This window comes from Notechis scutatus, chromosome 1, assembly GCF_049901735.1.
Source record: "Notechis scutatus isolate UNSWTSFEM ecotype Mainland chromosome 1, rNotScu1.2, whole genome shotgun sequence".
Lineage (NCBI taxonomy): Eukaryota > Metazoa > Chordata > Lepidosauria > Squamata > Elapidae > Notechis > Notechis scutatus.
In genome coordinates this window covers 82,311,525-82,337,858 of record NC_142009.1, presented here as the reverse complement: position 1 = coordinate 82,337,858, position 26,334 = coordinate 82,311,525, and the positions used below count along the sequence as shown (strand labels likewise).

The 26,334-nt window shown below is 37.5% G+C and overlaps 1 protein-coding gene across 5 annotated transcripts; it reads right to left on the bottom strand.

The window, feature by feature from the left end:
• Positions 1–78: 78 nt before the first annotated feature.
• SERAC1 (serine active site containing 1) lies at positions 79–26,312 on the bottom strand. Of its 5 annotated transcripts, none has more exons than XM_026675272.2 (17): positions 26,222–26,312; positions 24,586–24,677; positions 22,584–22,620; positions 21,155–21,291; positions 20,581–20,670; positions 19,390–19,521; positions 18,003–18,124; positions 16,115–16,243; positions 14,973–15,086; positions 13,842–14,004; positions 12,713–12,863; positions 10,545–10,686; positions 9,174–9,274; positions 7,640–7,737; positions 5,125–5,307; positions 3,305–3,448; positions 79–2,003 (listed from the first exon to the last, which is right to left on the bottom strand). In XM_026675272.2, exons 1-17 carry the CDS (start codon positions 26,227–26,229, stop codon positions 1,864–1,866), a joined length of 1,983 nt encoding a protein of 660 aa, XP_026531057.2. In that variant the 5' UTR covers positions 26,230–26,312; the 3' UTR covers positions 79–1,863. The 5 variants fall into 5 exon arrangements, with proteins under 5 accessions (XP_026531057.2, XP_087825625.1, XP_087825607.1 ...); XM_087969499.1 differs by having other exon boundaries at positions 352–2,003; positions 26,273–26,296; XM_087969481.1 differs by having other exon boundaries at positions 352–2,003; positions 26,170–26,257.
• Between the last annotated feature and the right edge of the window lie 22 nt (positions 26,313–26,334).

Below are 26,334 nucleotides of genomic sequence, written 5' to 3'. Positions count from 1 at the left end.
ATAACTTCTGAAAATGTCTAATAAAAAAATACTGTGCAAATATATCGAAAGTCACAGGCAACTTAAGGCAAGCAAAGCTGAATTTCAGTTACTTCATTCAAGACCAAATCATAGTCATATGTTAATCCACTCAACACCAGTAGTTTCATGATGCTATTGACTCATGTATCCGTTTAGACACAACAGTATTCATAGATTTGACATCATGGATAATTCACATGTTTATTTCATTATGTATAAATTACCTCATGATAGGTAACTTGTTGGAAAGTTACTATACTGGAAGAATATGGTATTTTTTTTCTAAATGTGTAATGTTACAACTGTAGGTAGCAATGTAATGATCAAGTATTTTTTTATGTTTACGACATGCCCTTTTTTTAATCTGCTACAGTAGTAAAAAAAAACCAAGAGTTGTCTGAAAAAGTATACACAATACTATTTAGTACACACAAAAATATTACACTTTAGGTAAATTACATGCTCTTTTGGATGGGTGGCAATGGGGATGTATACTTCAGATGGCTCAAACAGTAACAAATGTTTTTGACACAAGGAAATGCTGCCAATTGATATTGATAACCATTTCCCCTTTGTCTACAAAAGGAATCTGCTTTGCTACAAATATAGTGACTTAATTTATCATTCTAAAATCATAGACAAGGTTTACCAAGGTTCCCTATAACCTCCACACCATGGTTTGCAACATCTGACAATATCAGTGGTGGCTTCTCTCAATTATGTCAGTTGTTTTACCACGGGGATATTAAGCAAATGGAACATAAAAACAGGACAAGCAATCTTCAGGAAGAATTTTTCATTTATATGAAAAATCAAGCTATGGTTTGGCTTCATGTTGGAACTGGCTTTATACATTATATTACTTAAAATTCAAAATACAGCCAAAGGGAAGAATATCTACCCTCCTGGAGTGTTTCGCATTTTCAATATTGCAATATATATTTGGCAGGCTTATTCAGATTACATTGAGACTGAATTTTATCTTCTGAGTTTTAAAAAAAATTAAGTGGTTAAAAACATAATTCTGATTCATCTCAAGTAAGTGGTCCCTTGATTAATCCAGCCTTTTATGCAGAATCAAGCAACAATTCTGAATCTTCCTTACTTCATGAGGCATTTTGGTATAAGATGACCACAGGAAAATCTGTCGTCATAGAATTAAGAAACTGCTTTAGGTTTTTGGTTTTTTTTGGAGTAAAATAGTTTTGGGCTTGTTAACAGCTTTCCAAACACTGTACAATAGCAAATTTACTGTATGCCTTTGTTTTCTGTTGGCATCCAGCTGCAAAAATACAGGTTAGGGTACATATTCATTTGTCATTACACATATTTTCTACTATATTTAAAATATCAATGTCCGTAAAGAACTTGATATCATGCAATGTGGGTGTGTGTATAAGTACATCAGCATGGGAGAGTAGATTTATGGCAGAGCATTTGCTCTCCAGTATGCACAATATATACAGGAACAAGTGCCCCCAACCACCTAGTGTCAACGACTGATATAGGATAACCATTAATGGCATAGCAGCTTTGCTTCTATATTGAGCAGAGAATGAAGATCTCTTTAGGTAAAACACATGCTTACAAAACAATGAAAAGACCTTCTAGGAGCCCAGATAACCGTTTCCTTGTCAAGCATTAAATGGAACTCAAAATGAACAACAATGCTTTGTACAATATACAACACCAGAAATACACCCACTGTTTCCCATTAAGCAATGGTAAAAAAAAATAGCTTGACTGTAAGAAAACAGCCGCCCTGCCCAGGACAGGCCCAGATTCAAAGAAAAGTTGGCATAACTGCTCCAGTAAAAGAACAAATATGCACAGTGTGGTCGTTCAGTGATTTCCCAGCTCCCTTTTTAGAGAATCTTGAATAAACTTTAAGGTCTGTTGATACAGGAAAGATTCTTTGTTCTTCGGTTTGCAAATGTTGAGGTGGCTAACTTCTACCTGGATGAGTTCTCCAATGCCCAAATCTGAAACAGACACAGCGAAGAGCATTAAGAACACAGAAAAGACACCAATCACCTATTTACATTCAAAGGACTCCCCCTGCTTTCTAGGGTCTCCAGGCAGGATGGCAGCCTATCTGTCTGACCTTTCTCCGAATTGGAATCAGTAACAAATAATTAAAAAGATGATGCTTGAACCAAATTCTAAACAGTGTATAAAACAAGGTTGGAGCATACCTGAAAATTTATTTTCGCTGCAGTAATCCATAAGCTGTTTAACAGGATGTCATACATAATTTGTGTCTTAGCCGTTTGAGGAATATGTGCACCGGTTTGAAATAACTTTTTTAGTCCTTTCTACACAATGCGTAATAAAAGAAAAACTGCACCTTGTTTTCAGGCCAAACATACATACAATTATACACCAAAGTACAGGTAGTCCTCAACTTACCATTGTTTAATGATGGTTACAAAGTTATGGCACTGAAAAAAAGCGAATTATGACCGTTTTTCATACTTAGGACCACTGCAGCATCCCAATGGTTCACGTGATTAAAATCCAGACAGTTGGCAACTGGCTCATGACAGCTGTAGTGTTCCGGGCTTATGTGAACACCTTCTTGTTGCCTTCCGACAAGCAAAGCTAATGGGGAAGCCAGATTCACTTAACAACCAGCCTAATTGAACAACTGCAGTGATTCACTTAACAGCTGTGGCCAGAAAGGTTGTAAAATGGGGCAAAACTCCCTTAGTGACTGTCTCACCGAGCAACAGAAATTTGGGGTCTCAATTGTGGCCTTAAGTCAAGGACTACCTGTACAATACAAAAATTCCCACAATATAGAAAAGCCAGAAGCAATAACTTCAAATTGAGGGCGAATCCAACCCTCGTATTCCTAATCGTTTACAAAAGAACTACATTTTGTTTGATAATACAGAAACCGTCCTAGTGAAAATAATTACTTACATTCCTTAAAATGTAAGTAATGAGCATATAAAGAAAAAAGGTGAGATAGCAAATTACTTTGAGATCTGTGGCATAATGATGGTTGATCCAGCGTTCCTCAACTGGAAGTCAATCATTAATTTCTTTATTTTATTTTTTTTACTTTTTCCATTAGCTCATTTACCTATCATTAAGATGTCTAATTTGGCCTTCTTTTAAGATGTGTGGACTTCAGCTCCCAGAATCCTGCAGCCAGCATGGCTGTCTGCAGAATCTTGAGAGTTGATGTCCATAGTCTTAAAGTTGCTGAGGTAAAGAAACACTGTTATGGATGACTAAAGGCAGGCATTTCTGAAGGGGAATTCTGAGATTGTCAAACCTGCAGAGTCCACTGGAACGACATGCAGACTCAGCATTCTGCCAACTCGTGTTGGCAAAGTTTCTGCAAAGCTTAATACTGGAAAGTTCTGGTTCTTGGCAAATGAGATGAAGTCGTCATTCAGTGCTTTCAGGGCAGGCGAATCTGGAAAAACGCATAATAATGAAATGTGGATTTCTTATTTTTTTAGACACTGCGTTTCAGGCAGAGGTCTACATTTATGTATAATGTTTTTCATATCAAAGATGGATTTCAGTTCAGAAAGGTGGCATTTGCTGTCGTTTTAAAGGCTGAGTGCCAGTAGCAAGCAAAGCTAGATGGTATCATGCCCTCTATTTGTTCTGGTGAAGTACATGTAGCCCTTGGCTTAAACCATCCATTTAGCGACCATTCGAAGTTACAACGGCACTAAAAAAAGTGACTTACAACCAGTCCTTGCACTTACAACCGTTGCAGCATTCCCCACAGTCACATGATCAAAATGTGGGTGCTTAGCAACCGGCTTGTATTTAAGATGGTTGGAGCATCCCAAAGTCACTTGCAATCTTCCCAGCTGGCTTTTGACAAGCAAAATCAATGCGGGAAGCCTGATTCACTTAATGACTGCTTGATTCACTTAACAACTGCAGTAATTTGTTTAACAACTGCAGCAAAAAAGTTGTAAAATGGGGCATGACTCACTTACCCACTTCCTCGCTTAGCAATGGAAATTCTAGTCCCAATGGTCACAAGTCTTTCTATGTGTTGCTAGCTTCCGACTGAACACAAACAAAATGGCTCCCGTACAAAAGATCTATCTATGTCAAAGTCTAAGTTATTTCTCTACCCGGGAATGCAAGGGAAGGAAAGTAGACTATGGAGCCCATGGACAGAACTTCCTGTACACAATAAATTGGGGTAGGTGGGCAGGTGATGCAGAACCACAGCTGTCCAGATTGGCCTTTAATGTAAATGTAATAAATAAATAACAGACAAGGTGGTTACAAAATGATTACACTTCAGCTAAGTTTGAATTGAGGATACGCCTGAACTTAACTAGAATTCTATTTGCGTTCCTATTTAATATTTGTTTCACAGAGTTCCTGATGTGGTCTGGGAGCAAATATTGGGGATACCTCATATCTGAACTGGGAGGCCCTGAAAGTGATGCCATGGGGCTCTATCAGAGGCCTTTATACTGGCCTCATTTATATTTTACATGAAACACAGATTTGGAGTCTAATGGAATCAGAACATGGTTGTCATCCAACTCTACCTCCCTCTTTCTATAGGAACACTGCAGAGGTTCTGAATGGTGGCCGAAGGCAACAGTGACCTATGGGTAAAGAGGTTACATTTAATTTGAGGAAACTAAAATGCTTCTGTCTCTTGCATTAAAATTCAAGAAGTGCTGGATAGGGTAGAAATTTCAGAATTTGGAGTCTTCTAATGCCTAATTTTTAACTAGTTCCACATAAACTGGAATTCTATATTCTACTGATAAAGATGCTAGATTGGAAACAGAGAAAGCTGAGCTCTGTTCTGGCTTAGGCACAAAAGCCAGCTTGGTAATCTTATGTTCACTCCTTCTCAGCCCTGGGAAGACAGCAATGGCAAACCACTTCCAAAAATATTGCCTAGAAAACCGCATTTCCATTAAGCTCTGTCAAAGGAATAAATAAAAATGAAGCTCAGTGTTGATTAGTGTCAATAATTTGGCTTTATTGTTAATATTTAACACACACACACACACACACACACACACACAGAGTGAGAGAGCTATAGAAAAGAAACCTATGTTTTAAATATACACATTCCAGAACTACCGCAAAGAAACAAACCTTTGCTGAGCTCTTTGACTTCCACAGAAGGGAAGAGCAGAAACCGAATATTTACAGAATATTCAGCCAACCGGGAGCCATGGTGAGGAACACTATAAAATACAATCCCCCGCGTGCTGTCCACTATGGAAGCCATTTCAGGGTCCATGGAAGCATCCAGCAGCATTTTCTTGACTAGAAGGCCTGAAAAGAAAAGCCTCCGTGAAATGGGATCGATGCAGGGCTGTGATGCTTATGACAGAGATACAAGACAGAAAATCACTCTCCCACAATTCATTGAAGACGTTCTGGATTGCTTTCTTTACAAAAAAACGAGGGCCAGTTTCTCTTTCCTCCTCTGGAAAAGGAGGGCCTCTTTCTACAAGCCCCAGACCACCTGTACCAAGTACAAGAGATACCAAGTTGGCCATTAGCCCAGTCTGCTTATATGCATATGGTACAGTTGTTTAGAAGCCTTCTATGGCCGCCCATATAAGCAATTAAGCAATTCTGGGTGGCTCACAGTAACTATAAAACTAATAAATAAAACAATCATAAAAACAATAAAAAACTGTAAAACAATAAAACAAAAAACCTGCAAGTTAAGTATCTCCCTCAGCAGGTTCAGCTTCCTTCTTTCATGTTTCCTATTACACAATTCCAGCACCTAAAATGGGAGATCCTTGAAGGAGATGGGCAGTATAGAAACGTGACTAATAGACAGACAGACAGACAGACAGACAGACAACCCTTAACAAACAAATAAACCAAATCTCAACAGCTTTCTGAAAGGCTAGAAGGGTGGAGGGTCTGTGGAAAAACACCAGCAGGAGCATATTCCACAGGTTAGGGGCAGCCATGGCAAAGGCATGTTTCTGAGGTCCCACGAGATGGCAAGATTTCAGGGAGGGGACACAGAGGTGTCACCCTATATATGATTTGGTGGAACGGGTGGATAGTTTTAAGGAGAGATGGTCCTGCAAATAACCAGGTCCTGTGCCATGCAAAGTTGACATAACACTTGTGGCACACAACATATAATACATATCTTAAGGGAAGGTAGACAATGTGCACAATTGTGACAGCTTCTATATACAACCCTTCCTATTAACTGCTGAATGCCAAGAACTAGGATCTTAATATTTTAGGGTAACTCTAAAGCCGAATGAGCTGCATATAGTCTTCTAAAGTGCAAAGGTCAAAAGAGTTCAATTCCTCGTAGAGGGTTTTGTATGCCAAAGAATACGATCTGGCTCCCTAGATGAGCCCCAGGTAAGATGAAATGGGTCATACTGTGCCTCCTGGCAGTCAATCCAAGCAGTCACATTAAAAATAATACTAATAATTTTCTTTTCCAAATCCTTTATGAATCTCTCTGCTTGCCCTTCAGACAAACAGCTATGAAAGTGCAGAAACAGACTTGAGGAGATGGAGGCACTTTAAAGTCACATCTAGAAAGCCTATTGGCACTGTGGAGTTAAGATGACATTTTTAGATAGAACCATTCCAAGTCAGTGCATGTGAAATCTTAGCTCCTCCGTTCATTTTTAAGAAGTGGGTGAGTGGTGAGCAAGAACAAGGGTTTGCTGGAGGGTGATCTCATGTTTCGAAAGATATATGGTGGATGCATCCTGTGCCAGAGGAAAGAGCCAATGCCCAGAACTTGAAATGTCAATATTCAGAAGATTACGAACAAATATACTGAAAGAATTATAGGGAAAAGGCCACTACTAAAAGTTGCCTCAGTTTCCAATGGAATGGATGTGGGAACAAGCAAGAGGTTATAGACAAGTAACCAAATTACTATTTTATTCATTGATTTACTAAATGATCAATGTAGGCCTAGTTTCTAGATATTGTTTCCCGGTAAACATAGCGCTTAAGGCCACATAAATTTAATTCATTGATGCTTTCATTATGCCCCCCAGCCCTCCCAATATTTCAGCAGACACTTGGGAAACCATAAGAAAGGGCTTAAAGGAGATGAGTAGTCAAAGAGATGCTTACCATCCTGTTAGTCTTGCAAAGGAAATCTACCAACAGGGTGTATTGGAACACATGAAGGGTCTAGGTTGTGTTAGCAGTGCAGTCAGGAAATAAAAGAGTGGCAAAAATTAAAGGAAGTTGGGCTCATTAAAGTTTGAATACAAACACACTAAAGAGGCAGATAGCAACACTCTATAGTATCCTATCCTATCAGTGGGGGAGTCCGTAACTAGCCATCCACATAAGGTTTTTATGGCTGTTTTCTGACAAGAATGGCATCTAGGTATAATAATCAGAATTTTCAGTAGAGAGCTACTGGAAAATCTACAAACAGCACACTGAACATTCACTAGCGACTGAAAACACATCACATCTAAACACACATCCCACATGCTACTATTATTGTAAATCCACGCGGGGATTGCTTTCTACGTGGCTCAAATGAATCTTATGAACATTGCCATTGAACAGAAGCAATGTACTATATTGACAGGGCTAACAAGCTTGAAATAGTTCACTTTAAAGTTGATACAGAAGACAATGAATTTACCGCCCATGCTATGCGACAGCCATATGAGAGGCCTGTCTCCAATCCCAGCAGCTCTTAGTTTCTTGAGAAGCTCAGTACTTCGATATGCAAGAGATTCTCTGCAGATGAGACAACAAAGAAAGCAAGAGAGGCAAATATAGCAAGGCAGCATATTCTGAAGAATCAGGTTATTTCTTGGCAGCTTTACTCCAATTTCCTTACACTCAGCTTGTGCTCCACCCCCATAGCATCCAACTGTATGGAAATATTGGCATGTTTTAGGCAGTAGTTCTGAAACTTTTCTTAAACCTAGAACATCCCATATTATTGTAAGGTTTAGAACCGTGTCCCCCCAACCTGGGCAATTTTAAGACTGTGTTCTTCAGGTTCTAAAACATTTAGCAATGGTCAGGCTATCTGGGAATTCTGGGAGCTGAAATCTTAAACTTACCAAGGTTAGATCAACACCACAAAAAACAGGTGTCAACAACTCAGTGACTGTTGGCACTATGAAACATATGGCCTTCCAAACAGATCTCATGGGACTCTAATTTAATTAAAAAGATAAGCAATTACTATGGAATCATTAAATCTCATCAGGTTTAAGCATGATTAGTGAGATTTTGGGTGGGAATGCCTAGATGCAAGAATATTAAAAAAAAAAAACTTGAGAGATTCCGTGATCTTGCAGATTCTGGCTGTACAAAATGTTTGCTTTAAATCAAATCTTGTTTAAAATAATGGTTAGCATCCAGATAATCAATTCAATATGCTGTATTTCACATGATGTGTATATGCAGTATCTTAGAACAGTTTTCTGGTATGCACAAGGGATTTTGATTGATATGTAAAACAGAATATTTAAAAATCATGTCAAAAACATGGAAATTAATGCATTACTTAATACTTCAGATAAGTATTCGAAGTACTTATTGTAAACAGTTATTTAACATCCCGTTAGATTAATATGGATATCAAAGAATCTCTATTCCAAATACTGAATTAAGTCAGCAGCTCTAGTATTATCCAAGTCAAGTCTCCTTTTGGGGGAATTGAAGGAGCAATTTTGGCAGCACATAATCACATTACCTGTGACAAAAATCACTGTTTTGGGAATATCAAGTCTCCCCACATATTCTTCAGGGAGCAACTACTGTCTATGTATGGTTGTATTAAGAGTATATTGAAAATGGTTTGACAAGATTATAGCAATTCTGCCAAAGGTTATTCAATTCTGTTAAACAAAGTTAAATTTTGTTAAAGAAATCATGGGTTAATGCAATGAACGAATCCACCTAAATATTTTAAGACTGATCTTGATCAACCCTGGCAGGGCTCTTCTAAAGTTTACATAATAGGATCAATCTGTTATCTTAATCAAATGCAGGTATGAATTTAGACTGCTCACAACACAATAAACATACAAAAATGTAACCTTAGTATTAAATATTAATGTAATCATGTTAATATATAAGCATTATATTCACATCTAACATGTACAAGATGTGTACAGAGACATAACACTGTTTCAGTTTCTACTCCCCCTATTCCTTACCTGTAGCTCTCTACAGGACATTTAGTTCTCCAGTCACTAAGGTGGGTATCATATTCCACAGAAATAATTCTAAGTGATGGGCAGTCAGATGCTAACCAAGTCTAAATTTGGAATACATGAAAACAAGACAGAAAACAATTGTGTTCAGATAAGTGTTTAAGCTTCAGGTATTGCAATGAAGACCAGCAACATACTTGCAAGCAAGACGAGTGAATCAGGGGAGTAAACTATAATTGCAGGTAATTCCATCTGAAGTGACTTGCTAGCAATGTCTATTGCCTTAATTTCAGCAACCCGGCATTAGTCTGATAAACAACCATTGTGTCTTAAACCCATAAATAAAGGGCCAAAAGTTTTCATTTCATTCTTCTAGGAGATAATGTTACTATCATTCTGTTTGGTGGATCCCTGCCAATTAATCAAATCCTCTGCATTTGGATATGTCAGCAGGCTTCAGAACGTATTTAGAAACGATCAAACTGTCACTTATGACTTCTTACTCTTCTAACAGCAGCATAAAGCAGAAATCAAGGAAGTGATACCTTCTCTGAGTTCAAGTATAGTAAAAGGGAAAAAAGAAAATGCTTTATCAGGAGAATCTTGATGTACATGTACAGTAAACAAATAAGTGTTGTGTTGGTGATTACATAGGTACTGTACCTCTCAATAAACAGCTGTTCACATAAATGCTGCTCTCTGTTATTTATGAATTCAACTGAACATAATGGAAAGGAACTCAAGAAAAACAATTGAAAAAAATATATGAAATATTGGGGCCTACAAACTGAAGTTGAACACTTATAGAATAGAATTATTTATTGGCCAAGTGTGATTGTACACAAAAGGAAATTGTCTTGGTGCAAATGCTCTCAGTATACATAAAAGAAAAGATACATTAGTCAAGAGTTAAGAATCATAAGATATCATGGGAAAAGAAATGAATTATTAAAGCAATCATTAATTGGAGCCCTCAGAGCAATACCTAGAGGAGTTTCTCGATATCTGGCAGTATTGAATCTATGAAACCTGAATACCCTAACTTTATTTTTTTTTTAAACCACTCTGCTTGGAACTACCTATAGCCTTGATGCAATTTGAATAATTCAATTAATCATTAATATTAATAATTCTTAGGTTCTTAGTTAGGACTTGAATTATTAAGTTTCTTCCAGTCTTAGAAGGTGAATCTAACATCCCTACCATCATCATTCAGTTAGTCCTTGGGTTTCAACAACAACCAGTGACCAGGACTGCTGTTGCTAAACTATGCAGTCTAAAATGTGATGTCATGGGATCTCATCGCTTAGCAACAGCAATCTTGGCAGTCCTGATTCCTGTTGTAACTCAAAAGATGTGGTTAATAATTCTTACTTTTGGCCAACATTCACTGTAGTCATCTTCCACATCCAAGTCTCTCTCATCTGCAGAGTCCTCAAGGTCCTGTTGTCTCCATGTTTTAAATGCTGCTCCCAAAAGGCCATGAACAAAAAGGACATCAGCTTTAATGGGCTCACTGGTAGTGGAGAGAAGTCATAAAGAAAAAGCCATTATTAATGAGAACATTTAGGCCAAGGGTCTTCAAACTTGATAGCTTTAAGACTTGTGGACTTCAACTCCCAGAATTCCTGAGCTAACGTGACAGGAGGAGGAATTCTGGGAGTTGAAGTCCACAAGTCTTAAAGTTGTCAAGTTTGAAGAATTCCCAACATGCTGCTTGGGAATTCCTGGAATTATAGTCCATGCATCTTAAAGCTGCCAAGGTTGAAAACCACTAATATAGGCATAGAATTAACTCTCAAATAAATACAATAATTGAATTAGTAAAACCACTGAATTAGTAATGGTAGAGACCAAAACTGATGGAATTATTCTAAGTTAGATTCCAGACCAGGGTGAGGAAACAAATGTTGGCTTATATCTCCTCACACCCTTACCAGTACTGAGGACATCGTTTAAAAGGTAAAGTTCTCTCCTCCTCGAACTTAACTCTGTTTCTTTATTTTATGAGATGCAGTGATTCATAAGAAAGTTCCTTCCAAAATCTCAGGTTTACTTTATTTTCTGCTCTGCTCTTTTCTGCAGGCTTCTTTAGCCAATTGAACTCTGGACTTCTTTCTATCTATTGTCTGAAACTATTTTGTGCCCCTTAGCAAGGTGTTAATCTTAGCTAAATTTACACCTTTCCCTTTCTCAGTCACTAATTTCCAAAGGCTTAACTGCCACCAGACTGTATAGACTAGGTTTCTCACAACATACTTCTGTCTTGAAAGTCTTGGGCATTATGCATAATGTACAGTATTAGCATCCTAATGGTAGTCCACAATACTGTAGGTAGTTCTCATTCGGAAACCGCAATTAGAACTGGTAACTCGGTCATTAAGAGAAACTAAGTGATACCACGTCTGTGCTTATGATATTGCTTTACAGATCTGTGACAGTCGTAAATGTGAGGATTGGATGTCAAGTTACTTTTTCATCACTGTGTAACTGGGAACAATTGCTAAACAAGAAAGTCACTAAACAAGGACTACTTGTAATATATTTATAACGCATGTCCCTGAAACAAACCTAAAGCCCAAGCAATTTACACAGGTTGACAAACATCTGTGAGATTAATGCAAAAGATTTTGTCCTGCTTCTGTATATTTGATCCATGCTGCGCATACCAAGAGCTGACTAAGGTTGAAAACATTCGCTGTCTATGCACCAAGGCAATATGTTGTGGCCTGTCAGCAAACCAGCCCCTCCAGCAGCCAAATCAGAGGAAGAGGCGGTATGGGAGTCAGGGTCAGCATCAAGGCAACCCGAGAGCTCCAAGGGGGAAGAGGCTAGCACGGAGGTGGAGTCTGGGCCATCCATCAGCCCTCAGATGGAGAGTCAACAGCCCCCAGGTCTGGAGGTGGGTGGATGAGGAAGAGGAGGAACAGCTGGGTCCAGTGCCTGACACGCAGGTGCACAGAAGAGAGAGAAGAGGAGAGCAGTAGAAATCCATGGGCCAATCCTTGGGAAGGAAGAGCCACTGCTGCTAATGAAGCCCCACCTTAGGGGCTTTTATCTGGGGATAAAAGGCAGAGGGCAGAGATGAATAAATGTGGCAGACAACTATTCATCTTCCGGCTGGCTGGACTTGTTAGCCTATGTTGAGAGAGAAACTTTTTATCGGGGCTCCTACTAAAGGAATCATCGAGTTAACTTCAGAAGGTTTGTCATGTTTGGGGAGTAAGGTCAGAACACAACATTGAAAACCTGACTGAGTTTATGACAGTTCCCTGATTTTTTGTTCCCCTTCCACTCAGAATACAGGAAGGGGAAACAGAAAGAAAAACTTTTCCCTACAGGCTGAACTGTTAATCTGCCGGAGTACACGGTTAACAGCAATTTTCACGATTCAGTAGTCAGTCTCTTACAACTGGATGCCTGAATCAGCTCCAGTGCAAAGAGTGGGCTGTATCAGTAGATCAAATCATGTGTAAACTATGATTACGAACAAGCCTGCATTACAACAGAGGCTTCATGTAAACAAGATAGAGCTTGCTTACTTGGTTCGACATTGTGGGTGTAAAATGTATACACCGTCTGGGTATTTTTCTTGCACCACTTCCCTGTCCAGATTAGCCAAGGCTCTTGCAGCGTGAGAGGATTCCATGACGCGTGGAGACTTCATCATAGCTGCTAGTATAGAAACCCATCCTAGCATTGAATTGAATAAAACATTGGTATCACTGATCGTTACCTACTCATATGGTTTATTAATGAAGGTACACTTAATAAGTAATAAATATGCAGGAAAGTACTATATAGATTGACTGCTTTTCACCACATTTTCTCTGGCAATTCTCTGCAAAATTTGTTAGCAACTGGAAGTCTAAAAATTTAGTTTCTCCTGTTCATGTTTGAAGATATGGTGTAAGACTGATTATAACCAATAATGCATGCAGCAATATCAAGGCAGGCAGGCAGGCAGGCAGGCAGGCAGGCAGGCAGGCAGGTAGACATGCCATCCCATGGGTAAAATGTATTCTGTTTACGCAAAGTTTCTGCTATAAAAACCCCTCCAGAAATAAACAGTCATCCTGTCAGGAAAACCTTTGTTTTAATCATTCATCTATTTGATTCATTCATTCCTTCCCTTTTCTGAGAAGAGTCCTGAATAGAAAAATGCACTGCCTCACAAACTGCAGAAGTATAAGTAGTTTCTGATCATTTCCTTTTTTCCAAAGATAAATTCAATATATACCCATGTATAGTTTCTATACTATGCTCAACCAATGAGAATATATATTTGACTAACTGTATGAATTGCCTGAAATATTAAATACAGTGGAGCCTCGGGTCATGACCGTAATCCATTCCCGGACTCCGGTCACAACCCAATTTGTTCATGTCTGGAAGCACGACTGACTGCGTATGCACGCAGGAAAAAAAAATGGCGCCAAAGGGAAAATTTTGTTCACCACCCAATTTTTGAATCATGACCCGATTCAAAAATTGAGTGGATTTTTCATTTGCCACATGATTTGGTCGTGACCAGGAGCGTTCGCGACCCGAGGTTCCACTGTAACTTTAAAGTATTGATTTCCAAACCCTGTAACTCTTGTAAGGAAAAACCGCAAGACAAAATATTTTAATAATCCTTTTCCAATTAACAACAAATACATTCGCTATTACCTGCACGTGATATTGATGCATGAAGACGTTCGTCTAATGCCATATTTCCAATTATGTGAATGATACTTCTTTGTATCTTGTGAGAATCTCTATGGAGGTGATACAACTTTTGCAGGAGTTGAAGTCCCTTGTTTGCTTCAATTTTATTACAATGGCTAGGGATCTGAAATGATATGAGAATTGCAGTGATGAGCTGCACTTGAACAGTGTGCAAATCAAGTATGAAATTATTTCATGCACAAAGTGTCCCGGGGGTGACAGAAGGTGGACTATTTATTACCCGGACACTGAAATAAAATTAAAAGTGACTTGAGAATGTCTACACTGTCTATATTAAGCACAGGCACTACAGACCTATTTCCTCATAACATGACTTAAGTAGAATAGTGCCTACACATTTTGAAATTTATCTTGGGTTTTTAACAAGGCTTGAGCAGGGATTTTCTCTTCACGCCTTTACCTTGGATCTGAGACGGCTGAAAATGGCTGAGTTCAACTGTTTACAAAGTAGCAGCAAGTGTAGTGAGAGGCAGAACCCAGAATTAATATCATTAAAATTAACAGGTTTAATTAAAAGGACCTTTCATTTAATGGGAAAATATTTCTTTCATCTATTCTAAGAGCCGCGGTGGTGCAGTGATTAGAGTGCAGTATTGCAGGCTACTTCTGCTGATCACCGGCTGCCAGCAGTTTGGCAGTTCGGGTCTCCCCAGGCTCAAGGTTGACTCAGCCTTCCACTCTTCTGAGGTCAGTAAAATGAGGACCCAGGTTGTTGAGGGCAATACACTGATTCTAAAAGATGGCACTTCGAGCTTCCGGTGAGCCTTTCCCGAACTAGCGTAGCCCTCTTTTGCCCCCGTGACCACCGCTGTATAAGATGCGCGCCAGCCCCCCCCCCACACACAACCCCGCCCCCCCAAAAAAGGGCCAGATATAAAGCATTGTGAAGCGGTATGTAAGTCTAAGTGCTATTGCTGTTTTAAAATGAAAACCATATCCTATCATCATGAAAAATATGAATCATTTTCTAACTATTTGATTATATTGTCAGCTTGCTCGCACTACTGAGATCGAAAAAGGGCTCCAGGCCCAGACTCAGAAATCTCGGGCTAGGTGTTTCTGCTGCATTACCTTGGAATGTTCCACTAAAGCTTGCAGACAGAAGAGTTCCACTGTCTTTGCCGGTACGGTACTAAGACTTTCACAATATGGAAGTCCATTACCTCCAAAGCACCATAAGCCTCCCTGGAAGAAAAACAAGTTGGAAATTAATTTCAAAACAACAGAATGAACAATGTGAAGAACAATGTTTCTGTAACAGTGTGTAGAGTTTTGCATTTTTTAAAAAATTAAGCACAAAGAGTACTCTAATGGGTCAAAGGAAACAAGAGTCCATGTCTCACTTTACAGAAAAGATGCTGTGAGCTTTTCCCGGAGAAGCCCCTTTTCAAAAATACGGCGCCAGCGCCCGTGAGCAAGGTGCCGAAGCATCAATGATAACGCCTTGAGGCATTCTTGCTACTGAAGTACTGTCAAATGGGCAAATTACACCCCCCCCCCCCCCCTCAAAGGGAAAAGAGGTCCCTTTGAAGCAAAGATGCTGAACTTGAACCACAATGCCCAGCAAGGTAGAAACATCAATATAATAACAGCCATTGGAGCATTCTTGCTACTAATATTACTTTCCAGGCAAATTACTCAAAAGGGATAAGAGAATTTAATATTTTGTAAAGGAACATTTTATTATTCTGGAGGCAAAAATTTTTCCAGTAAAAAAATTCCGGTAAGAATTTACTCCACATTATCAGTCAATTCAAGGAACTGATGTAATTGTAATATGTATTCAACTGGAAACAAGCAAATATTTATTGCCGTCTTCTCATTCCTGCTGGCTCAGACCAACCCTCTAAATTAGAAACTTATTGGCAAGACAGAATAACAGTTGAACTTGTCTTCAGTTTACTTGAGAAGTAAATACCATTAAAAACCAAAGTATAAAATCATGGTATCCAATATTTCATTTTCCATCTTCAAATTTAGTCAGAGACTATGCCATCTTTTATATTGAGGATTTAATAGATCCATCTCCAGCTTCATAGGCCAACAAATCAAAAGACCCAACATGGTATACAAAGAGTCTTAAGACACTATAAATGCAAATGAAAATGGGAACCCCAAATACAATACATTAAGGAGAAAACACACAAATTGAATGCCAGTTCTAAGTACACAGTTGACTAGAATGTTGAACTCTTTAAGTTTTGAGAATATACCTTTTGGGCAGCTATGGTCTGGCTGCTTTCTCTTAAAGCTAAAGAGGTAAAATACTGTACACACTGGTCAAGATCTGTTTGAGGTAAAGCTGCCAGTAGCAGTCGAAGTTCATCTTCTAAGCAACAAGTCTGAAATATGAAACCACAAACATTCCTGTTACTGTATCTTGTTGATGACTCACATAAAAAAACTAGGATTTGTAAATGCTTTTATGGTATGAAGCAGCATGAGTTTTAGTCTGTAAAGGTCCAGATTAGGAATGCAATCCTTTTCTGTTGAGACCATATTCCTTCAAGCATATTCTGATTAGGGAAATACGCCTAAGGTGGCAGGGCAGAAACCAGAGGATACTGCACAGACATAAAGTAACTTTTTTAAAAAAATATTTTATTTTTTTTATAATTTTTATTGGTTTTTAAGACATAGACAAACAAAATATAAAAATATCAAGCCATCTTCCATATATATACATACAGTGTGCCAGTTGGTTTACAAATTGTTTTGTGCTTCCATTTCATAGTCTTCAATTACAATTACATTGTATATATTCTCATATTTTCAATCAAGTACTAAATACATTAATATCATTGTTAATCAATCATTTGACTATCGTTTTATTCATTCATGTTTTACGAATAATCATATTTTACTTAAATTGTTTTGTGACAGTTCATATTATCATCTCAAATCTATCCTACAATCATTTTGTAGATATAATAAGAAAAGAATACATCTTTATATATGTATTATTTTCTAAGAATCTACAAATTTCATTACCATGTTTTATTTTCTAACCATTGATAGAATAGATCCCAGATTTTATAAAATTGTTTATCATCTTGTTCTCTGATTTCAAATGTCAATCTACTCATTTCAGCACATTCCAATATTTTCTTAATGATTTCCTCCTGTGATGGTATTTTCTCATTTTTCCAATTTTTAGCAAATACAATCCTAGCCACTGTTAATACATTTACAATTAGGTATTTCAATTCTTTACTATATATTTCAGGTAAAATTCCCAATAAAAATATCTCTGGTTTCAAATCTATATGCTTTTTTGTCATTTTTTTCCAACCACGTGTGGATTTTAGTCCAATATTTTTTAGCATCCGCACAAGTCCACCACATATGGTAATATGAGCCAGGTGTCTGATGACATTTCCAACATTTTTCCAATTTGTTCTTGAACATTCTTGCTATTCTTGTCGGGGGAAATGCCACCTGTATCGCATATCATCAAGGTGGCCAGGCAGCTCTGCCCTGAAACAAACTAGGGCATGGTAGTTTCAAGACAGCAACTGTTAGATGTCTTATTGTTATTTCCCCTTTCACCCAGCATGGACTACTGGGTGAAAAAACAAACAGACACGGATTATTCTCCTGAAAATGATGCCCTTGGGGCAGCTAGAGTTTGCCTCAACTTTTGTCCTTTTTTTCTGACTTTCAGTCTCCCAGGAGATCAAATCATCCTAGGAAATGATTTCATGGCAGAGACTGGTATACTTAGGTAAAACAACCTAACAGCCTCAGGAACCGGCATTCATAGATTGATTAGAGATACAGTGCAGAGAAGTCCAAATCAGAAGAGAGCCCTCCAGGTTATTGTGCCTCTGGATCTTTCTTGCATTTCTTCCTTCCTCCTGAGACCAATCCCCCCCACCTCTCCCAGTCCTTTCAGTTAGGCAAAGAGCCTCTTCTCTTAGCATTTGATTGGGAAAGCTCAAATAAAAAAATAATAATTTCAGAAGTATGCCTGTCCTTATGGACGCTTTCCGGCAACTGCATTATGCTACGTATCTCGGTCAATTCCCAAGTATTAATTTTCAAGTATCTAAATAAAAGAAGCTGCTGCAGTAAAGGCCATTCAGATCTTATTATACATACATCTTGTGGATTCAGTAAAAGATGAGGAGGCAGGAAAAATCGCAGATCAACGTCTTTACTCCGCGCTAAAGCTATAGCAGTTCTCTGGTCGCTTGTTTGGGCAACAGTCCTGTACTGATAATCTGTACTAAAACAAATATAAAGTTAAGATTTTCACTAATCCGAAATATATTTTTAGTAAAAACTATATAAACAAGCAATACATCTTTGCAATTAAAAACCCAGTGAGGATAAGCTCTCTGTTTGAAACGGACTACCTACCTAGGGATGGCAGAAGTAAACAAATTCCCAATTTAGAAGAACAAGGACAGTGGTGGTTGTGGTGGGGGAGATTTAGCTGTAACGCTATTAACAGAACTGTTAACACCTGCAGTTTGTATTGTGAAACAAAAGTTGACAGTTTAATGTCAGACTCCTGTGGGCAGCAATAGCATTTTTAAAGCATTTCCAACAGGAAGTCTGAGCTCTCATTGTAAAACATCCACCCACTGGTTCTTGCTGAAGTAAGATATCAGAACTGAAAAGATTCTACTGTTAGAATTCTTTTATTAGAATTAGAATTCTTTTATTGCCCAAGTGTGATTGGACACACAAAGAATATGTCTTGGTACAAATGCGCTCAGTGTACATAAAAGATATATTCGTCAAGAATCATAAGGTACAACACTTAATAATAGTCATAGGATACAATAAGCAATCAAATCATACTAGGAAACAGTCAATATAGATCATAAGGATACAAGCGACAAAGTTATAGTCATACAGTCACAAGTGAGAGGGGATGGGCGATAAGGAGCGATGAGAAGATTAATAGTAATAGTAGTGCAGACTTTGTAATAGTTGAACAGTGTTGAGGGAATTATTTGTTTAGCAGAGTGATGGCTTTTGGGGAAAAACTGTTCTTGTATCTAGTTGTTTTGGTGTATGGCATCGTGTATCTAGTTGTTTTGGTGTATGGCATCTATGGCATCGTTTTGAGGGAAGGAATTGAAACAGTTTATGTCCTGGATGAGGGGTCTAAATATTTTCACAGGCCTCTTTTTGACTCGTGCAGTATACAGGTCCTCGATGGAAGGCAGGTTGGTAGTAATTTTTAAATAATTCTGAGTGTCCAGTTACTGTAAAGTGTTAGCCCCCACCTTAATTGAAATTTAGCAAACTAAGAAACAAACACGCTGAGGGTCCTAATCACTGAAAGGTTTCCCCAGTACAAGCTCCAATTAAAATGAATGGGTACTTCTATTGTTCCTATTTAGTCTGTGAACTTGTATAAGAAAGCTTTCTGCTATATTGTGCTGCTATCGGTTGGCTATCCTTTTCATAGTACTATGCAAGAGATAAGAGCCAACAGCAAGAACTCTGTAGCTATCTTAATAGACACCATTACCATGCCAGTAACGATTGGCAGCCAATTCCTCCACAGCTTGTAATCGGACCATTTTATCATTTGATTGACTTCTTTTCACAAGCAGCCACAAGGCATAATCGCGTTCTTCTGCATCAAGGGTACTGAAGCGTTCTTTACCAAACATAAAATAGGACAAGATTATTATAGTCACTTTATTTCCATCTTTGTATTATCAGCAGTACTGTAACTAAAGATCATATTTTTAGAGTAATATTTTAAAGCGTGCAATTTCCTGGATCTACAATTAGGTGGCATTACCTAATTGATCTTGGCTAATCCAACAAGCTAAATGGGCAAATCCTTTGTTGATACACCTTCAGAGAACACTAGAGCTACGGTCAAGATTGGGTTACAAAAACCTTCCAAGAAAAAGGTAATTGTAAACAACTTTGGTAAAAATTGTCAAGAAAACTATACATCAGTATCAAGTTTGATTTGAAGGAGATTTTTCCTAATGTAAACGATTGACCATTCAATTGAATGGAGTGCTTTGAATCTGGAAACTGAAGTTTAGTGGCCATAACCAATGATTTTGACTTGACCCTGCACAAAACTGTAAAACAAGAATATATATGGAACTACATTTAAGTACCCAAAAGTCATTTTTGCATCCCAATGAGAACACTATGGATCCCAGAGTAGGAAGGACCTTCAAGTTAACATGTATTCAGTGAAGAAATCCAAATTAAATCTTTCCTGCCAGATGGCAATCAAGTCTTTGTTTGAATGCATCCAGTGAAGCACATTGCTTGACTGAATAATTGCCTCTTACTATTGTACTGATTTTAAGCCTAAATCTCTGAATAAACATTGACAAGAAATTTTATTTATAAAATTTATAAAATAGCAATTGGTTTAAAAATAATAAAACATTTAAGCAAAACTAGCATGTTCAGAGCCAATTCCAAATATTAAGTCACTGTTCCAGGTAACAAATGTCAGCCAGATAACGGCAGTTTTGCACTCTAGTTATATATATAGAGGGAGAAATTTATTGATTTCCCAATATGCAGAAACAGCATTGGGTGGAGGGAATGGAAAAAGCTATATCTGTTTAGTTTCTGCATGGTATAAATTGTTAAAGGTACAGAGCTTCTGCTTTTTTAAAAAAATAAGTTTTAGATTATAGCACATTGACAATAGCATTCTTAAAGCTTTTACCAAACCTACCATCAAAGGGCTTTTGGAAAATTCGAGCATGCATTTCTATAATTTTCTTGGCTGCTCGGTGAAGCTTCTTTCTCACTTGATATATAACTCCTACAAAAACAATAGAAAGTTTATTTTGGTCAAATGATATATTGTCCATCCTATATATAGACCAGAGCAGGAAAACGATTCTACATGGGGAGGACACTGTAAAATCTCCATTCCCGCACCATTCCTGGGGGAAGGTTACCACTGGTTCTCCGAACTACTCAAAATTTCCGCTACCGGTTCTCCAGAACTGGTCAGAACCTGCTGAATACCACCTCTGATCCTGGTCCTAGCTGAGTAAATTTCCAGTAGAATATAATATTAAAAAATGAGAAAAACATTCTTATGAGGAAAAAAAGAGAAAATCTGATAAAGTTCTAATAACAGAAGAGAACATGAGTAAATTTCTTCCATAGTCTCTAGTGTAATGTTCTTCCTTAAGTATCAGGATGAATATACTATTCTTCTAGTTCTTAACTACTATTTCTTATATTCAAGCTGTGTTTCTAATTCCTTCTACTTTCAACAATAACCTAGTTTTTCTTACCTTGATAGTCACTTTGATCTAAAGAAACTGTTTGTAAGTAGATGTAGGATTTCAGTTTTTCTTGTTGTACCACTTGGGTATCAAAACTGAATAATTTTCTTAAAGTCAAAACTTCGTAAGTAGCAAATATACAACCACTTAAAGAAGAAGAAGACAGACATCAGTGTAAGCATTAAAGTACAAATTTAAATCTGAAATGTCCATTCACTTCCTTTTGCCCACTTTCTTCTCTCTCTCCCTCTCTCATAAGCAGAACTCTCTTGATTCCTCTTGATAGCCAAACTAGGCAAATCGGGATATGCTTGTGGGATACACTTTCCTTGCTACCTTCTAGCCATGGCCCCAAAATCATATCCTGATGCTAGAAACTAGCAAGGCAGTAAATCAAGCAGAGATGGTGGAGGAAGAGTGTTTCAGATCAGCGCAAGCACCAGCACATTATCATCTCACAGTCTTTATTGCTTTATAAATATAGGAAACAATAAATAAATACATGAACTGAGCAGGAAACACAATCTGCTTCTAAATTTAAATTTCAAATAAGGAAAGGCAAAACTTGTTTGTGGGTTAGAAACCAAGAGAAAAAGACGGGAGGGGAGGGGAGAGGAGAGGAGGAGAGGGGAGAAGAGAGAAGAGGCCTGTCAATTCTTTCAAAACTCACAATTTTTAAAGTTTTCAGGAATGACTGATTCACATAGGTCACATTTAAGGGTCCAGATTTTAAATGATAAAATAATGCAGGAATTTACTATTATTGTGTAATATATTAAAGAGGGTCATACTTAATTTTGCACCTGCTTTCAATACTAGATAATATTGTCAACATTACTATATAAGGTAAAGGTTCCCCTCGCACATACGTGCTAGTCGTTTCCGGCTCTAGGTGGCAGTGCTCTGTAACAGAGATGTAACAAAGCCAAAGAGCCAGCACTGTCCGAAGAAGTCTCCATGGTCATGTGGCTGGCATGACTAAAGCCAAAGACGCATGGAACACTGTTAATGTCAGCTTTCCAGAAAACCACAACTCCAACAAATAACTCCGAGCCACCAAAGTGATCCCTATTTTTCTACTTGCATTTTTACATGCTTTCAAACTGCTAGGTTGGCAGAAGCTGGGACAAATAACAGGAGCTCACTCTGTTATGTGGTGCTAGGGATTCGAACCGCTGAACTGCTGACCTTTCTGATTGACAAGCTCAGCATCTTAGCCACTGAGCCACCGTGTCCCCCACTGAGCCACCGCTCAGTGAGGGACGCGGTGGCTCAGTATATACTATATTACTATATACAAGGCATTTAAACAGTTACAACATACTATATATATATTCCACCAGAAGAGTTGAAAAAAATAACACATTAAACACCTACATACTATGATACTTTAGTTTTATTCTAACAACAAAATGGATATCTGCCAATAAAAACTTACCCCAGAATAAGTGAGCCTGTTAACTTCACAATTTTTCCTTAAAAATTAAAAGCTTAGTATCAATGCATGTCCAAAATAGATGTTTTAGTATAAACATTATATCAATAATGTGACATATACAGAGGTTAAGCTAACTGTAATTAGTTATTATTAAAATAAATACATGTGAATCCATTTAACTTCTAATTTAAATATTGCTTATTTATTAACTATTTTTATGCTAACACAATAAAAAAAGATTCTTGGAAATTCTCATAGAAAAATAAAGGAATATAAAACAAGCCCCATGCAAAAATAAAAACAATGCTGCATTAATTCAAAGAGAACAAAAAGATGAATTAAAATAAATTAGGAGAAGGCTCTACAAAGGAACTCAATCCTTAACAGCTTGTGGAAAATCAGCAAAGAGGGAATCAGACTGATCTCTATAACACCAGCACTACAATAGGAAAGCAGAGCCTTCTTGTCTCATGAAACTGTGGGGTGCATATCAGTATCTAATTGCTATAGCTAGTTGGCTGGACCACAGATGGTTGGAGAATCTGGCTCTGAATATATCCAGGTAACAAGCCATGAAGGGCTTTATAGATGAAAACTGGCACCTTAAACTGGATCTCGAAATCAATTGGCAACCAATGCAGAGCCCACAAAACTCTAAAAAGCTCCCATACTTGGAGCCCAAAAGCTTACAGTTTTGAATATTTATAGCCTGCTAGAGGAACAGAGATATAAGAGCATGAGGTAGTTTTATCAAGCCTTTAAGCCTCAAGTAAGGCCCGAAATATTTGATTTAATGGTAATTTAATTAATTCCTATTCGAGGTTATGCAAAACTAAGTCCTATTTCTTAGGGAGAAAGTGACAGCTCTCTGTAAGTCTAACCACTTAAAGAAATTTCTATAGTTGGGAGTATACCCACTCAACTTGATGAGATTATTTCTGGGAAGCATCCTTCGGACAACAAAACACAATTTGGCAAACTAACCTGGCAACAAAGCTCAAGTTGTGAATTTAGAAGAATTTACTTCTGAATAAACTTGTACAAAATTAGATTTACAACACTGGTTTCCTCCATTAGCCTTTTATGTATGTATGATCCTCCCACCATCATCCTGAAAAGTTTTAATATGGAATACACATCATTGGCTTCATAAAATATTCTAAACAGATTTTATCATTGTAATTCATAATTTCATTTATATTACTTGTTCCAAAAATCAAATGGTACAGTATACATTCGTACAGATGACCTTATCAACATTTTTCTATCTAAAATTTCTATCAATTTTTTTAGATGGCTATCATTTCATATTATGTGCTGGAAAAGTAAGGTTTTCAACCTTGTGTTTAGGAAAATGTTCAACTCATTCTTAAATATAGCTTAAATATTTAAATAGCAATGCAGAGTGATGATCCTGCTCAGAGATCCTACCTTCAAATAGACTTTATATTTCCATTGGTATATATATATTTCCTTTTACAGAAAAAAACCCAATAAATCAAAAGTTCATCATCAGTCCTATGGAATGTGGTGATGAGCATTTTTCCAAAGACTGCTATTCTAACTATCTCTAGGAAGAATATAATATCCACCCCTTATGGACTGTAAAAAACATGATTTATGGTTTTGATGATTAGACAGATTATAGAAAGAAGAGTCATGATGCAGCTTTTGAGAAATAGTTTAAATCTTAATTGTACTTAGCACCAATATGAAGAAAATGAGAAACATCCACTTCATATCTTTCTTTACCCTTTTTCTTTTCTTTTTCTGCATTTTTAGCCTTTTCTTTTCTCTTTTTTCTTCTTTTTTTCTTCTATTTTACTTTGTATTATTTATTATTCTTAATAAAACTTTCAGATATATATATGGTATATACTGTATTTTGCCTAGGTAGGCAAAGAAGAGATGTGCAGCAAACTCCAAATGATGAATTTATCTGGGGAATCATACAAATAAAATAATGATAGAGTCAGGCTTGTAAAAATAGAATTGCACTTACTGATATCTTTCCATGATTGATCAACTTTCCATGTTGAACCTAAAGTTCCTATCTTTCTATAGCAAACCACACAATAAGCAGCCAGAGACATTCTGTAAAGGTACAAAAAACTGATTTAGCACATCAACAGGATTTTAAAAATTATTTTATGTATCAGTTATGCCCTAATCTAATAGAGAGACAGCATAGCATTCTTTCCAAAAACATATTTCAAGTTTAGTACAGGATTTCATAATTAAAAACCAAACAAACCCTTCAGGACTCTTTCAAAGGAAACAAGAATAATATCATTTTCCAAAATGTTAATATGGAAAGCCTTCCCTTCTGAATTTAAATGATTCATCTCACAAGCCAAAATAATATATTTTGCTTTACTGTATTTTTTATAAGGTAATTATTTTGGCTGTCCATGTACACTGGAAAAAAGAGAGATTCAGAGACATAATGACCAATTCACTGAAATCTAATATATTTGCTGCAAATCTATAGAAAATTATTGGATCTTAAAAATTCTGTGCAGATTCAGTACAAGGAATAGAGCAGGGGTAAGATTTTTGGGATAAGATGTTCTACTGATATAGTATCATTTAATTCAAAATCATGCTGTCAATACTTTTGCTGCTTATTCCATGGTTAACTTTACCAGTTTACTCAACTAATTTGGGGAGTTTGTATGTTACACTGCATATTAACTAGTTTTGCTCAATAACCTTGGGTAAAATAAGGCAAGATGGTCTTCAGTTCAGTAAGAACTAAGGACACTCAGATTTTCAGTATAAATCTACATGTATGAATAGATCTGGAGTTTTTTTTAAAATAAAACCCAGATTTGAGGTTTTTTTAAAAAAATAAAAAAATAAGAGATCTGGGTTTTTTAAAAAAATAAAAAGGTATCACTCAAAACACCTAAATGTGCCATATATGAAGATAAAAAGTTTTTAAACCAACTGCAGGTTCTAATCATTTTTTTTCCATTCGCAGTACAGCCATGGAACCATAAAAATAAAGCTGGTTAGCCAATGAAGCTTTGTTTGTGAGAATGCCATCTGACTCCAGGGAAAACAACAGTGCTGCCCGGGCATTTCAGTTTTGCAGTGACTTGCACGCTCAACTTTCCAAACCTGATTTAACTGCCTTGCAGATGTTTTTCTCCAAACAGATCCAAGAGTGTGGGAGGGGGTGACTTAATTTCATAGCTGAATAATCACATTCACTAGGAAAAGAAATATTTTATTCAGAAAAGAAAATCATCGCGCTTCTCCCTTACACACCCTGGAAATAAAACACGCCTACGGTGCACACTCTGAAATGAAATTGCAGCAGAGGCGCTTTTTAGCCTTTAGCGAACGTGCAAAAAAAAAAGATTGCAATTCGCGAACAGCATGGAAATGCCCCAGTTGTCCTAATTTTAGGGGTGCATGGATGGATGGATGGATAGTCCATCACTGCTGATTACAACTATCGTTATATAATAATGGACAAATGAATTAAACGGGCATCCTTCGCAACATTACTCCTTAATTCAGGGATTTATCCGGCTAGGCAAGGCAGGTTTCTCCAGCCCCCGACTTCACAACCACGGACCAGGTTGGCCCCAACCACCGGTCTTCCTCCTCTTCTCCTCCTCCTCCCCTACCTGCCCATCTCGGATCCCCGTCCCACTGTCAACGACGAAGCCTTGCCATACCGCCCACGCTCTGACGTCAACGCGACCCATCTTACGTCACCCGGAGCGCCGCCCCTCACGAG